The sequence below is a fragment of the Bos indicus x Bos taurus genome, chromosome 13 (assembly GCF_003369695.1).
Source record: "Bos indicus x Bos taurus breed Angus x Brahman F1 hybrid chromosome 13, Bos_hybrid_MaternalHap_v2.0, whole genome shotgun sequence".
NCBI lineage: Eukaryota > Metazoa > Chordata > Mammalia > Artiodactyla > Bovidae > Bos > Bos indicus x Bos taurus.
Genome location: NC_040088.1, coordinates 37,067,214 through 37,083,708, shown reverse-complemented (window position 1 = coordinate 37,083,708; position 16,495 = coordinate 37,067,214). Strand labels below are relative to the sequence as shown.

The 16,495-nt window shown below is 50.8% G+C and overlaps 1 protein-coding gene across 6 annotated transcripts in view; it reads right to left on the bottom strand.

Annotated features, from left to right (window-relative positions):
- Positions 1–3,273: 3,273 nt before the first annotated feature.
- Positions 3,274–16,495, bottom strand: part of WDR37 (WD repeat domain 37) — a 34,703-nt gene continuing 21,481 nt past the window's right edge. For 2 of the 6 annotated variants that reach the window (XM_027559465.1, XM_027559464.1), the window contains exons 8-14: positions 16,175–16,219; positions 14,660–14,736; positions 13,010–13,247; positions 11,814–11,955; positions 7,411–7,545; positions 6,845–6,959; positions 3,274–5,663 (exon numbers count right to left, since the gene is read on the bottom strand). In XM_027559465.1, coding sequence (XP_027415266.1) covers positions 5,532–5,663; positions 6,845–6,959; positions 7,411–7,545; positions 11,814–11,955; positions 13,010–13,247; positions 14,660–14,736; positions 16,175–16,219 — 884 coding nt within the window. In that variant the 3' untranslated portion in view covers positions 3,274–5,531. Of the gene's footprint in view, positions 5,664–5,885; positions 6,622–6,844; positions 6,960–7,410; positions 7,546–11,813; positions 11,956–13,009; positions 13,251–14,659; positions 14,737–16,174; positions 16,220–16,495 lie in introns of those variants that run through there. The other 4 variants (XM_027559463.1, XM_027559462.1, XM_027559466.1 and 1 more) reach the window with 3 other exon arrangements.

The window sequence follows — 16,495 nt, the reverse complement described above, 5'->3', positions numbered from 1 at the left end:
TATAATGCTGGAATTGATTCTCCTTCTGTTGTGAGATGTGGGTGTGTGAGTTACTCAGTCATATCTGACTCTTTGTGACCCCCATGAACTATAGCCCCCCAGGCTCCTCTGTCCATGGGATCCTCCAGGCAAGAACACCTGAGTGGGTATCCACTCCCAACCCCAGAGATCAAACCTGCATCTCTTGCATTGCAGGAGTCTGAGCCACCAGGGAAACCCTTGGTGTGTGAGACAGGGATCCAGTTTTACTATCTTCCTCCACATGAATAACCAGTAGTACTGGAACCATTCATTTCCCCCTGCTGATCTATGACTATATGAGCTGAAATGGTTCAGGTTTTCATTTATGCATGAATTGACTTTGATATCTTTGTTATACTGGTCAATTTCCCACTCTGTGCAAACCCCTCACTCTGCATACTACAGCCCTGCCAGACTTGAGGTAAATTTTTTCTTCTCTTTTCTTGCCTCCTCTTTTCTCTTCTTGGGCATCTTGTTAACCCTGGCCTTTGCTCTTTCTAATAAAACTTAGGAACCACACTGTCCAATGCCTCAAAAAAAACCTGGGTGATTTGGATTGGAACTGCACTGTATCTACTTGCCAATATGGGGAGAACTGACACTTTTATAATATGGAGTCTTCCTATTAATAAACCTGATGGTCTGTCATTTTATGTCTTTTCTAATATCTATGTTAAAGTTTTAAAATATGTAAAATATGGTTGATTTTAACCCTCTTTTTGTCACATATTCAAAAAAGCAAAAACTTCTCAGATAACGTGATATATTTCAAAGGTTCTGAAATTCCAAAAACTATAAAAAGAAATACAATAAAAACTCACTTCTACCCTACTCTCATTTACCATATTTCCCAGTCCCTCACAGTAACCATGTCTAATCATTTCTTTTTTCTTTCCAAGGTGTTTTTCTTTGTGGTTAGCGTTGAAATTTCTCTATAAATATTTAATAACTTAAGGCCTTATTCTTTCAAACCCCAGTAGAACAAAAACAGATATTTAAAACCCAATCTCCAATCAGACGTAACTTGGTGCAGATGTGTGCCAGTGTACTGGTCCATTTGAAACCACGCCTTTGTGACTTTTTCTTCTTACAGAACATCCTTGTAAAGGTCCCTTTACATTTTCAGTCCTGGGTGTTCACTGGAGGGACTGATGTTGAAGCTGAAACTCCAATACTTTGGCCACCTGATGTGGAGAGCTGACTCATTTGAAAAGACCCTGATGCTGGGAAAGATTGAGGGCAGGAGGAGAAGGGGACGACAGAGGATGAGATGGTTGGATGGCATCACCGACACAATGGACATGGGTTTGGGTGGACTCCGGGAGTTGGTGATGGACAGGGAGGCCTGGTGTGCTGTGGTTCAAGGGGTCACAAAGAGTTGGACACAACTGAGCGACTGAACTGAACTGAAAGGTCCCTTAGGGGAGGGGTGCTGGTAAAAACTGCTTCTGTTTATCCACAGACCATCACTTCACACTCATTCCTGAAGGAGGTCTTGCTGAGCACAGAATCGTAGTTATTTTCTCTTCACTTAGAAGCACCTGGCATATTTTCACATAGCTGAACTACTGGAGAGAAATGGACTTTCTCAGTTCCAGTTCCAAGATTTCCCAGGCAGCACTATAATAGCCATGTCTGGGCTGGTGGAGCATGCAACAGCTCACCCAGCATGCAGGTGGGAGGATGGGGTTGTGGGCCGGTGGTGACAAGGGGCCCGGCAGCACGGGGTAGATGAACTTGGCCCAGGTAACAACTACAGTCTCCAAATCATAGCTAAAATTTCCCAGCATTTCCCTATCATTGGGAGGGGGGAGAAGGGGGTCCTTCTCACATACGGTAGCACCCTTTGGGTACCACAGACATCTGTGTGCTAGCCTGACGGGACCTGCGAACTGCCCTCATCATGGGATAAGCCCTGCCCTCCCCGCCTGCTGCCCTCAGCTCGACACTCACCACGAATCCCATGGAACCAGACTCCCATGCACTCGTCCGGAGGTGCCTAGCGCACGTGGAGTAAGCCACCCTCCTCAAGCCTGACCAAGCCGCCTCCGTCATGGACGCCCTCCACACCCGGTCACGCTTCTCGAGTGGCCGAAACCTTGCTCTTGTCCCTCTCACTTCATGACACTCTCTTCAGCCTTGACGGGAGGCTCTGATTTGAAGGTCCTCTCCCTGGAGACCCTGTCCAGCCCAAAAAGCACACAGTCCGCAAGGCACCAAAGGGTGCTCAGTCTACCTGCATGTTGGCCCTAAGCTGCTTAATGTTCTTAGAAATCTGGTTTTAAACTCAGGGCACTTTTGTGACTTCATTTTCAGTCTCTTCATACAAGAGGGACTGCACAACATGTGCTGATGTAAAGCAGAGGCACTCTCAACGTAGGGAATGATTTCCTTGACTCCCAATTTATTCAGTGAAAACAGAAAACCTGTGCACAGTGAGGGAGACACGTCTTGGTGGCATTTTGATGAAATCAAAGCAATACAAGCCTTGCCTTCTCAATTCTTTGTACTAACACGAACTTTAAATGCAACTGAAGGTATAATTATGAAATCTAGGTAATACTCACATTTTCGAAGAGTAGGATAAGGGAGAAATTGTGGAGAAGCTCTGCGCTCTGGGGATTGAATGTGTGCCTGCGGCCCACAGGACTGGGGTGGCAAGTCCTCCTGGTCTGGGGCGGGGCTGGAGGACACCCTGGGGAAGGCCCTGCCACCTGCTGGGTTCCCAGGAGCCACCTGCCACGGCTCTCATGGCAGATGCAGCTCCATCCACGTGGCTGAGAACAGGACAGTGAGCAGGGCTACGGCCAGTCCCAGCATGAATTCAACACAGAAAACAGGCCCTCTCTCTGTAACAGGTCACTTTCTGTAACTGCAATTGTTTTCAACTTTCAAACAAGCTTAACTATAGTAAGGACAGGACAAGTGTCTTATTAAACTGAGGAATTTTGACAAAGGACTGTAGTTCGTCAAGTTATTAACTCCCTTCAGAAATTTTGGGGTGGCGATGCAGGAATGGAGAAGTGTAACGTGGTTTATTTAATTATAGTATAACAGAAAATAAAACACAATTGAGCTTTGAAGTCTAAAAGTAAAGTTTTTCAAGTGGGCAATACTATAATTAACTTGTTCACTTTCTACATGATTGTGATGTTCAGTAGCCATTAACAATGCTTTACCCAAAGCAAAAACATGAAAAAAAGCCAAATGATTTTTTTTAAACTCCTAATAACAACACTTTCACAACAACAGTTACAGAACATGGGTTTTTAATGAATCTCATACTGCAATGAAGACACTGAACATTTATGAACAATTACATCAACACAGTAAAAACACCTTCTTCTACACAACACTTAAAATGCACACTTTCCCCCCAAAAAACCTTATTTTTCACAGATTCAAGCAACAGATGATTTACATAGGATTCTTCAGTTCCAGAATAGGTACAGAATTTTCACTCTGCAGAAACTGATGTGCAGTGGCTGAGAAAGGGTGTCGTTTGTCCAACAACACACCTCTCAAGAAATTCTCTTGACACACGGTCTCCAGTAAACACACATTTCCTCCTCCTGTGACAGGAAATTCTGGACTCGTCGGCACATGGACAAAACCACTCCCACTTCCAAACACTGCTTCAGATGAGATCAAGGCAGTGGGCCACATGATTTCACTGCAGCCGCACGCACACACATCCCGCGCACACTCATGTGCACAAACAGGTGTGCACATACAGCACCCCCAGCTCCTTCGTGACGCCTGAAGACGCCCTGTGACCACAGTGGCGGGTCCCACTCCTGAGAAGGGCCAAGCCCTGGGGAGGGAGGGGGCGGGGGGAGGGAGATGGGGCTGCGTGTGGAGCCTCATCCACACGGCCACACGGCTGGCACACACGCTGAGTTCACTCGTTTCCCATTGTTTCAGCAGGCAGAGATCTGGGTAAGTCTGGCACAATGATGTGCAGACATTTTCCAATGTTCCTAGCAGTGACTCTAGTAAGACACTCAGCTGTGAGACTAAAGCAGGAGAGAGGCCGGTATGTGCAGGGGCAGGGGGGCAGCTCCAAGTGAGACCCAGGGTGGGGGCCATCCTCACACCGCAGTCAGGGAATACCGGACTCCAACATCAGCTCCTGATCCGCCACTGCTGTAAAGCTGCCCTGAAACTCCTGCCGTCTCACCCTCGCTCCTCAGGTCTCCCTCCCAGCCAGCCAGGAGTCTGACTGGGTCTGACCCCGACCCAGTCCTGACCATCCAGGGCCGAGAGGCCTGAGGTCAGCTACCATGGGGCCTGACCGAAGGACCCGCGGGCGAAGGACCAGCATTCAGGCTGCCCCACCTGTGACACCACAAAACGGAAGTGGTGACAGGACGAGGCCGACACGATGGCTTCCAGTGTCCCTCTCCGTGCCTGTCCCAAGACAGCCTCCAAGGGTTACAAACGGGGCAGGGAGAGGCTGGGGGGGACTGAGATGTCTCGCTATCAAAGTGTAACTCAACAAGAAACACGACTCGTGAACACTGGACAGAAAGTCCTGAGAAGGCAGGAGCAACAGGCTCCAGGCAGAAGGGGCCGCTGGCAGCCCTTCCTGGGCAGGGCCATCGCTGCGCCCACCTCTCCTGCCTTCTGGATGAGTTCATTCCAGCTCTAAATCACAAGTGCCTGAGCCAGTAACAGTGACACCCCAAGTTTCCCAAATACTTCATGTCTGAGGTAGAACTCATTTATTTGCATTGCTGGCTCTCAGATGCCGCCAGGAAGTGAACCCACTTGGAAAAATGCAAACCCAAGGTGTAGAAAATAAATAAGGTTTGTCTTCAGGTAGCAGGGCCTTCTAGAAAGGTCAAGTCACATTCAATGGATAAGTCATCTGAAACTTCTAAAAACTGTTTATAACCACAGCTATAAACTAAAGTGCTTTAAATTTTACTTAATATCTGGAATCAGTGATTAGAACCATTCTATTTCAGAATTTGCCAGCATGAGATACCTCAGGAGATTGAAATGGTTTTCCATAAAAAGAGCAGAAATTTTTTCTTTTCAAAAGAAACTGTCCAAATGTTGCAAATTCAACATTCTACGCTTTTTTTAACTTCTAAAATCCAAGCAGATTTCACAACTGTAACAGAACACAGAGGTGAAGCTGAGTTAGCACACGCCAGAACCCCACACAGACGTGAGGTCTCTGCCCACTCCTGCCGGACAGGCACACATGCACCATCGCTCCAGAGACCACTGACCACTCACCCAGACGCCCCCCCCTCCTGTCACCCGACACACCAGGGACTCACTACACCAGCGGCCATGGAAGGGGCTCCACCTCACGGCCGCAATGCCCACACACACAAAACGGAAAGAAGCAACAGGGCACACCTCTGGACACTTCATGCAAGCTGGGTACAGCGAGGAGAGAGCACCCTGCTCAGGCCCACCGCCCACAGCCGCGGCGTCCCAGCGCCCAGCTAGCCGGCAGGCACGGTCCCCGGCCGGCGGGAGCCTCCGAACGGCCCTCACTTCTCCTGCAGCAGAGCTGGGATGTTGATGTTCCAGCCAATGGCCTGCCGGTCAAAACCGCAGGTGAACAGGTTGCACACAGGGTGGTCCTCGCTCCAGGCTGAGCCGCACACCATCCGCCGGTGGCCCTGCAACCAGGCACAGCGCCGTCAGAGCAGGGCCTGAGCAGGACCACACCCCCACGACCCGTCAGAAAGGGGGGCCGTGAACTGGACCAGTCAGGAGACCTCCTGTGCTGCTGGGGGAGCTGCCGCAAAAAGAGGGGTGGGAACACGGCTGATCTCAGTGCAGCCCAACCAGCGCCTCAGGACCCTTTCTCCAAGAACAGGAGTCAGACAGCAGTCAACAGGAAGAATACAGAAACGGCCCCTCTGGGATGTTTTAATGAATAAGTGAAGATGGATGATGTGGGAAGAAACAAATATAATTCACTCAAAGACCCTAAGTACCTTTGAACAAATAATTGGTTCAAGGAATAAAGGAGCTAGAAATATACCTTTGGTGCCAAATAAAACAAAGATAAAATAAGTAGCCTTTCAAGTAGATTCCTGCCACCTTCAGAATGCTGGAACAAACACTGAGGGCTATCTGGGGAGTTTAAAGTGGACACACTGACCTGTTACTATAATATATACAACAGGTACAGGGCAAAATTCAGAAAAGCTGACAGAAATCCCGTAAGTAAAACAGACTCTCAACAGAACAGCACCAAAATTCCCTCTGCAAGACGTCCCCATGGCGGGTGTCATCCACACACTGGGGAGGCCTTCCCGGGCCAGAGGCCCAGGGCCACCAGTGGAGGGACGTCCACCGCAGGATCAAGACCTCCCCTCCATGACCACTGAGAAAACTGCAGCGGGTCACCTGAGACAGGCACTGAAGTCAGGGCTCTGGACGAGAGACCACAACCGCCAGGCCCACGGCAGGACACTGGTGTCAGTGACCTCACAGCAAGGGGAGGGGCTAGGGAGCTGGGGAGTGGAGGGCCCAGAGCACCCCCATCAGGTCCATGCTCCCACTCACACCCCTCTGCTCACTGGGCCCCAGCGCTCTCGAGTCAAATGACCAAGTACTTCTGATGGAGACCTGGTAAGAAAAGGGTGTAAAATTGTGAACTTTCTTCTGCTGACTGCATGTGAGACTGTTGTTTTGAATGTACTTGGGTAATTAAAACCCACTGTGAGAATTAACTTCTTTCTTTCAGGAGGGGCTCCTGGAGCACTGAACACAGCCAGGCTGGCTGGGAGCTCCCCACATCAGAGAGCGGGCCCCGCCCCCAGCCGCCCGCATAGGCGGCCCCAGCACGCACCTGCCGACTGCTGCGTGGGAGCCTGGCCAGCCGCACACCCGACATGTCAAACAGCCTCACCTGGCGGTTGTCATGGGGGAGGGCGATGATTTTTTGGCCAACGCACACATTGATCCTACAATGTGTAGGAGAGAAAAGTAAGTTACGTAACCAACAGTGACAACACGAGTTTTTGACATTATAGGTGATAATGTAGTGGGGGTTTCACACATTCCACTCTTCAAGCCAAAACACATTAGCAAACCAAGGTGTTACCAGCCTATGGCATTAGAAAACGGGCTGAGTTACTCACCTGTAACTTACATGTGCTACACAGTAACCTCTGGCCAAAAATGACTCATTCTTAATTCTTAAAAAGCTCAATACACCAACCTGATTTTATACCCAGGTTTCAGTATTTACAGAATACAGAATGTGCATTAGAGGATCAATAAAATATATTTTCCTGGGAGTCTAAAGCACTTTTCCCAAGGCCCTACCAAGTGAACACAAGTTTACAGGAAGCCAACACATGCCACAAGCCCCCTTAAGGCCACCCTAATGGTCCATGGGGGAGCACCCATCACCTGTTGATGGCAGAGTCTGTGCGGATGGTGGCAATGGGGGACCGCATGTTCTTCAGGTCCCAGACCTTCACAGTGCGGTCGTCACTGCCAGAGACCACGTTATCTCCCACGGTGAACACGGCAGAGGTCACAGTGCTGCCAAGAGAGGGCACGGGGTCAGAACCTCATCAGGAAGTCCCTGTCCACAGTGCACAGCAGACACCCTATCCTGCCACCCCAGGGCCTGTCGGGCGGGCAGGGAGGCAAGGATGTGGACACCATGACTCATCAACTCCGCTCACTGGTTCTTCTGCTAACCCCCGCCAGCACACAGGGGCCGCACTGACCTCTCCAAGGCGGCCTCACCTCATCCCGGCAGTGGAGCAAGGAGCAGGCTCCCAGACAAGATGGGCCAGATAGACAGGACCCACCGAAATCTCTAGAGCAGACAATTAAACATCCATCCCAACTGAGACTTTCAGACAATTCAATCAGAGCACTGGAAAAAAAATTCATTCCAACAACAAAAAAAACCATTTAAAAAATGATCTGAACAGACTTCTCCAAGAGAGGTTTACAGATGAAACCTGAAAACAGGCCCATGAAAACGTGCTCAACATCACTAGTCACCAGGGAAATGCACACCAGACCCCAGTGAGCTGGTACTCCACACCTGTCAGAATGGCCGTCACCAAAGAGACAGCGATCAGTGTTGGAGAGGGTGGGGAGAAAGGGAACCCTCCTACAATGCTGATGCAAACATAAATTGGCGCAGCCACTGTGAAAAACATTGTGGAAATTCCTCAAAGACAGAACTATCATGTGACCCAGCAATTTCACTCCTGGGTATTTAACTGGAAAAAAAAAAAATCAAAAAGATACACACGTCCCAAAGTGCATGGCAGCCCTGTTTACAACGGCCACGACACAGAAGCAACCAAAAAGTCCATGGACAGAGGACTGGGTAAAGAGGATGTGTCCATACAGAGGGATGGACCTGGAGGGCACTGTGCTGAGGTCAAAGGCCGAGTGCGCCACAGGGAGAAAGACGGAGACAAGGGTAACCCCAAGAGCAACGCAACGAGTCACCCAAACTCCTCATCCGACGACAAGGACACAGTGCGGGCTTGAGTGGGAACCAGGTGCTGCTGCCCCTCAGGTCACAGGGCCATCAGGGCCCGGCCGCTGACAAGGCCCTAGGGCAGACACCTCCACTGCTGGCGACCTCCCTGTGGATGTGAGGTCTCAGGAGGTCTGGCCCAGTTAAACCTCAGTTAACACTGCTAAATTAGTGGGAAAAGTCCCCACAAAGCTTGTCAAACCCTGTTAATGAAATGCTGAAAGACGCTGGGTTTCAATGCATCAGGACCCTGACAGGTATCGTGGGGCATCAAAGAGAGAGGCTGGCTGCAGTTCTTCCAAGGACTGTCCTCCCAAGGCCTCTCCCACACGGTCCCTTGGGGCGGTGGAAGGCCCGGCCCCACCAGCGCCCACCGCCTCATTTATCCTGTCGCCGAGAGCAGCCGAGCGTGTGCCTCCAGCTGACAGAGCGGCTCCGCTGCCGCGGCACGCCTAGAACATTCGTTCCGCTCCCTCTGCGGGCCTCCATCAGCGGAGACAGAAAGCTGGGCTCCTCATTAGGACCCACAGCTGTCCCCCCATCACACAGGGAAGCGGCTGCTCTGCATAACAATCTGCTGAAACTTCCCAGCCAAGGAAGAAAGTGCACAATGTGGAAAATGAAGCCCGGAGACAGGAGGCAGCAACTCCTCTGGCACCGGCCGCAGGCGCCTTCTCACGCTGAAGGGGATGGGGCCTCCGACGGGGCAGAGTGAGAAGGCAGGGAGCACACATTCCAGCAACGGGGCCCAGGCAGACCCTCACTCCTCCACCTTTGCAGGCAGCGTAAGGGGCACGTGGAGTGCAGACCCAGGTGTGACGTGACACATGGCCCACGCCACCCTCCTGCCTGACAGTGCTGCTCACAAACCCACAAGGACCTAACCGATGCTGCTCACAGGGCTTGGGCAGCCCCCCACCTTCCACCCACTGGCCTCCAAGCTGTGCTTAAGACGCTAAGGTCCCCGAGGAGGAACCCATCCTTGGGGACACCCTGGGCCCTCAGAGCGCCGCCCCCACGAGCACTGGCACCCCCAAGTTAGAGAATGCTCGGCTCCCACAGTTCACGATCTCAGATACCTGAATGAGAAATGGAAACTCATCTCCCAATGACACAAACTTCTGAGGAGTCCTGAAAGGCCAGCTCCCCAAGGAGCAGACCCTCAGATAGCAAGCATTCAAAGGAAGTCAGGTTTGCACCACACCGATTCTTTCTAGGATTTCAAGTCTGGCTTCCCCTGGAGGAGGGCAGGGGACACTCCAGCAAGCAAGGCCAGACCTCACTTGATGCCCCTCTCCAGCCGCCCCCAGGCTCAGTGCAGACACTCCTGTCCACTTCACAATGAGGCTAAATCCCAGAACCGCTCCCTCGATCACCGCGTGCCAGGCCCTGCGTCCTACGAGAAAATACACGACAGAAGGTACTGACACTATCCAGCCAAGGGCCCTGACAAGGTCGCGTGCACACAGGCCTCAGAGCCGCATGCAGCACCTATCAGAAGTGACACGGGCTTCACGGAACATAACACGTGTAGAGGCGTGGGTGCGACCTCTTACAGGCACCACCACCGCCCCACCCTGCTCCCTGCCCCAGGGAGCTCAAGGCATCCTGCCAACACCTTATCAGGTCCAGAAGAAGTGCAGACAGAAATTTTTCTGTGAGACATCGTATCTTGTTTTCTTTAGACAAGAAAGCACCTGAGTTCACACTCTAGGAATAAAGTAAACAAGTGTATGAAAGGAATTTAGGCAAAAAAAAAGAAAAAACTCTGCATTCTCAGATATTTCTAAGAATGAAATATTCCATGCTGAGCTAATTTCTGATTTCTTCAATGCCAGAGTTTATGGCACGTGTAGACACCATCAGCTGGGCACAGCCTGGAGTCATCGGCCACCCACGGGGGAAGCTTAATGACCAGTGACTGCCTCCACTGCTGGCCCCTTTTTATCGCAATGGAAACAAAGCAAAATGAAACTAAAAACAGGGTGACAACTCTGCCGCACTCCACAGGAGGCGGTGGTGCTGGAGGGCTCCTCTCAAGTGCAGCAGGGGTTCCAGCGCCAGAGTAAGTTTCATGACAGTGAGAGCTGTTCACAGGAACGGCCCTGGATCCGACCCGCATGGCCGGAGTCCAGCCCCACTGACTGCACGTCACAGAGGGGCCAGGGCGTCGACCCCACCAGGCCATCCTCAGGTGGTGGTGGAAAGCACATGAACGCACAAGGACCGAGCCCATCGGACAAAAAGTTCTGGGTTTCGGCTAAGGCTGATGACAGAAATACATGAGAAATGAACTGCCAATAGTTGAAACTCCTGTGAGATTCCAAATTTTTCCAACTAAACATCTCTGTCATTTCCAAGAACAGAACACACTACAATCTCCACTTATCAGGAAAACAGCTGGTTACAAAAGGTTTCTAAAATTGCTTTTCAGTCAAATTGGTATACCTTGGGCCACCAAACGTTTGTAATAATACAGACCCCAAGCTTCACTACATAAATCCTGTTAAGATTCCTATTATAATGAAGAAATTTCATAATACAGAGTGAAAATAAAAGCAACATACCAAAAAGGGGGTGGGGGGCTCATTTGTCTCTTTCACAAATGTACAATGAAAACCCTGAACAGACACTCCACCCGGAGCTCTCTCTCCACCCAGCAAAAATAATACAGCCAGATCTCAGGGGGACTCGTCCTACAGACGTTCGTTTATCTTACACAATAGTGTTATATCTCAAACCCTACTTTCTGAAAAAGGCACAGGAGCCACGTAACAGTACCAGAAATAAAAAGGAGAAAACAGTATCTCTCCCAGCTCCTAGAGAAGCTGGGCTACAGAACTGAGTCAGTGATGCTGAAGCCTACACCGCTACATCTTGCCTTAGGAACAACCAGCACACAGAACACTCGAATTACCTGTATTTTGAGTTAAAGTACTCATATCACGGAAGAGTCCAACACACTTCACTAGAGAACTTGTGCTGAGTCCCTATAAATGAAAATATGCCCTAAGATGAGCTTTCCTAAAGTGTGTTCCACATCATAATAACATGAAACATGCAGTCACACAGTAAGAAACACTGCCTGTGTGTCAGCAACCATCCACTGAGAACCCTCCACAGGGACTTTCCAGGGTGACACAAGGGAAGAAGAGCCACACTCCTGAGAACAGCACACCTGAGTGTTTGTTTCAATGCTCAGAAAACCACTGGGTTAGGAGGATCAAGAAAACCATCCTAGAAAACCCAGTCACCTCCCAGCCCAGACCACAGTTAAAAAGACATTTATGCGACCAAGACTCACTCCGTGTGGCCCTGGAACACGTTCACGGAGTGGATGGAAGGGTCACGGAAGTCCCACAGGCGGAACGTCGTGTCGCGAGAGGAGGTCACCACCAGCCGCTGGGTCGGGTGCGTGCAGCAGTGCGTCAGCTCCTGGTCATGCCCTGTGGCAGATGGAAGACGCAGTCACAGTGAGGCCCCCGCCCGGCTCCCAGGAAAAGCAGCTGCAGGGACGGTGTGTGGGATCAAGGGGGACCCGTGTTCCTTCCCCTCGTGCATTCGAAAGAGCTGAATGAGCAGTGTGGGAGGGACACTCCTGACCCCGACGGATGAAAGGTCAGGAGGGTCTCTAATGGCCAAATGTGTGAGAAAGTACAGTTCTGAGTTTCGCATGTGAGAAGAACCTCTAATAACCCAAGGGGGAAGCACATGGTGAGACACATCCCTGTCACTCAATGACAAAACGCACTGACAAGCAGGTATGAAGGCCGGTGGTGGGCACGGGGCTATACACGCCCTGCTGGACTCCTGCCCTGCATGTGGGCCCAACCTGCAGATGTGTGGGATGGTGTTCTGGTGATCTCAGTACATTATAACGCAAAATGGGTTTTGCAGATATGACTAAGGCCTCCAAATTGCATGGCTTTCAGTTAGTCAAAAAAAAACCCAGACTTCCTGGGTGGCCTGCCACAGTCAGGTGAGCCTTGAGAGAGACTCGCTCCTGCTGGCCCGGAGGAAAGCCAACACCATGTGGTGAGAAGCCTCTGTCAGGGCCGGGGGAGGGGGCCTGCAGCCGCCTCCAGGTACTGAAAGCTGCCCCCAGCCAAAAACTGGCAGACAAACGGCCACAGGAAAGGGATCCTTGCAATGGCAATAAGAGGACCGCAGGTCTCAGGTGAGGGCACAACCCCGCCAGCATTCTCATCCCGCCCACGACCCCCTGATAATCAGAGCGTCAGGAAGCACGTGCCCGAAACTCCTGGCCAAGGAACAGCATGTTATTTTAAGATACTAAGTGTGTGGAAATTAAATCCAAAAAAAAGCTAACACACCAACCACATTCAAATATCTACATACTGCACATCTCTAGATGCAATTACACCCCCTGAAGAAAAGATAAATTTAACCACTAATGGCTCCATTACTCAGGAGGATCTCTGAAAATCACAGCTGTGCCAACACTCAATCCAGACGAGAAGTCCCTCCCACACGACGCACCTGTCAGGGAGTGGACGAGCTCTGACGTCTCCACATCGTACAGGTTGGCCGTTCTGTCCCAGGAGGCTGTCACTGCCTGCTTCCCGCCAACCAGCCAGTCAGCAGCTATGACCACTCCCTGGTGGCTCTTCAGAGATGTCAGCGGCGCCCGGATGGTGGGACAGTCGCTGGACGCGTCAGCATCTGCATCAGGCTCGTCCTTGTCGGAGCACTCCACTTCGTCCTCGCCACAGAGCTGCTGCTGGGGAAGCAGAGGCAGGTCCCTGGGGATCCTGACCTTGCAGACCAGCCGCACAGTCAGACCGCTACCGCCTATCCTTCCAGGACTTAATGACCATTATGACCGATCCAGCGGGTGTCTGGCACTAAGTAAACATGCACACACACACCATGTAGGAGCACACACCACATGGACACACGTACACAAGGATATGTGTGTCACGTCTACAAACACGGCAGAGTTAAAATAAAATCTCTGTTAAAATAAAAAATATATACATAACACACTCAATTAAAAATGAATTCTTAAGTGGCTTCCCTGGAGGCTCAGTGGTAAAGAATCCACCTGCCAATGCAGGAGACATGTGTTCAATCCCTAGTCCAGGAAGACCCCACATGCCTCAGAGGAACTGAGTCTGAGAGACACAACTATCAAGTTCTGTGCTCCAGAGCCCGGGAGCTGAGACTACTGAAGCCCATGCATCCTGGAGTCTATGCTCTGCAACAAGAGAACTCACTGCAGTGAGAAGCCTGTGCATCACAACTGGAGAGGAGCCCCCACTCGCCGCAACTAGAGAAACCCTCACAGCGTGAACTCACCCAGTGCCCTGGGCCTGCGAGGACCCCCACCTGCGGGAGCAGCCCAGGGAGGGCCCCTGTGTGCATACCCCACAGAAACAAGATCAGATCAAGTCACCCAGGAGGAGGATGAGAGCGCACGTGAGGACCCAAAGGTGGCACTGAGCTGATGTGGTGCAAGTACACCCGACAGGACAGGTAGGAACTGGGCGGTCTGTGGTTTAAACCTGTGGTCCGTTCTTCTCAACATGCAACCTAACTTGTCACCAACATTAAAACTTGACCCACATGACAATGACATCACACGCCCCACTAACCTACAGGGTTTATCTCACATGAGAGACAGACAAGTTGTCTACAATCAAATATATAAAACACTACAAATTTAACCTAACCTTAAAATTAAAGGACTAACATATGTATATGTTATAACTTTTGTGGAAAAGATAAAGTAAACGTAACCACAGGCGATGTAGACAGACGCACGCCCTGGTCTGCTGGGCGGCCTGGCACCCGGCTGGTGTCCTGGCAGGCAGACGGTGGCCTCGCTTGGCCTCTCCTGAGTGCACGCAGGGAGAAGGTACAGGGAGCCCTCGGGTGCCTCTTCTCCTCCAGACACCAATCCTGCTGGTCAGAGCCCCACCCTGCAACCTCACTTGACCTCAGTGACTTCTTCAGAGGCCCATCTCCATGGACAGCCCCCCAGGGTGAGGGTTCTAAGCTATGAATTTGGGGACACACACATTCAGTCCACAACAGAAACCATTAAGTTCCTCCTAAAACTCACAGATGTCCAGAACCCACCGACATACCCCGGGTCGTGCTCTCAGGGTAAGTAAACGTGCTGCTTACACTAGAGTCGGCCGCAGGCTGAGGAGCAGGCAGCTGGACTGCATACCTCCACACATGGGCAGTCTGATCTCCAGAGGCTGAGGAGAGAAGGCGGGGCGGGGCAGTGCGTTACCGGCACGCAGACGAGCATGGGTGAGACCCCGCTAAGTCCACTCCTTGAGGGATCACAAGGGATTGACTTGACTTAAACAGGTTCTTCTGAGATGTTCCCAGGAATAGCAAAGGTGCCCAGAGATAATTACCTATAAAAATAATTCCCTCCATCCCAAGGTGGAAAGCTCTGAAGGCTCAGAGAAAACTCACAAGGCGTGGATTTCATTCTCCACCTGGCTAATCTAAGACGACAGACACCCAAGTCCACAGTAACTTGAGTGCACGATCCCGTCTGCTGAACCAGGAGGCACCTCGCCCCGGCAAGGGAGCAGCTGGTACCGAGACCTCACTGTCAGTAGCCAGGCTGCGAGGGGTGCTCAGAACCCAGGAAAGACAGAGGGCTGCTGAGAGGCACAGATGGCCTGCAGACATGCCAAAGGGCCGCCTCCACCCGAGACAGGAGCACTGTCTGGATTCCACTTTCCCTAGCTGCAAAGGCTGCAAAGCTCCCCAAAGCAGTGGATGGTAGCATGGGCCTCAGGGCATCAAAGTGTCCGACCTTCTGGCCTCTCGAGCTGGCATCCAGTCCCAGCCCCATGTGCCTCCTCTCCCCAGGCCACCACTCTGCCGGCTTCTGTCCCCACCGCAGCCTGCCGACACGTCTCAACCTCATCCCCCTCTCTCCAGCCCAGCTGTCCCTGGTCTCCCTCCGGCTCCCCAATCACACAACAAACAGCCCCCATAACAAGGCTTCACTCCCAGCTGACGGCTCCCCAGAGGTCAGCTCAGACGTTCACTAGCTGTCACCTGTCCACAGGTGCAGGCCTGTTCAAACCAGCCTGAAGATGAAAACAGGTACTCTGGTCCTTCACAGAAAAGCCTGCTGGTCACTGGTCTAGACACACACTCACCCTCCAGGTTACATCTGTGTCCCCAAAACACAACAGGGGTCCACAGGATCACACAGTTTTATGGGCCAACTCCTCACTGTGACCATGAAAGTGTTTGTAAGACCACTAGATGAGGTAGAGACAAACCCAAGAGACCACAGCTCTTTCTGGGAGGACCACTTGGGAAGAAGTGAAGACCTAAGCCCTGGAGGTGCCCAAGCCAGGACCGCTGACCTCCTTTCTGTGCACACAGGGACTGAGAGAGCCTGAGAGTCAGAGAGTGGGCAGCAGGGATAGGCTCTGTAAAAAGACCTCCAGGAGAACCGAACTAACTCGCAAGCCACTGCTGGTTAAAAATAACCCTTGGTATTGTTTTCTTTATTCATTTTTCATGCAACTTGTGAAATGTCTACTAACGACCAACTTCTGTGAATGGCACGGCTAATCCTGACGCTACTGATAAGAAAAGGAATGACAATTGTTTTCAGATCAGCAATAACTATTCAATAAAGAAAAAAAAAAATCAACATACCGGTGAGGGCCAACTGTTCTGATGGATGAAATTTTATGGAATTTACTGCAAAGTAAAAATATTGAAAAAACAGGTTTACAATAAGAATATATCATCAATATCTATTACAACTACAGTATATGTTGTAAAGTTAAATTTAAAAACTAAAGAATTATGATAGTTCAATATTAAGTCTTCTCATTCCGTTAAACTATGAATAAAGAAAACAAAGATACAACGCAAAATAACTAAATATGAACTACCAAACCACTCAAGAATCGGCTACACAGGAAAACAATACTTGATCTCTTAAACACTGAGAAGTCACTGAGGGCTAAAAGT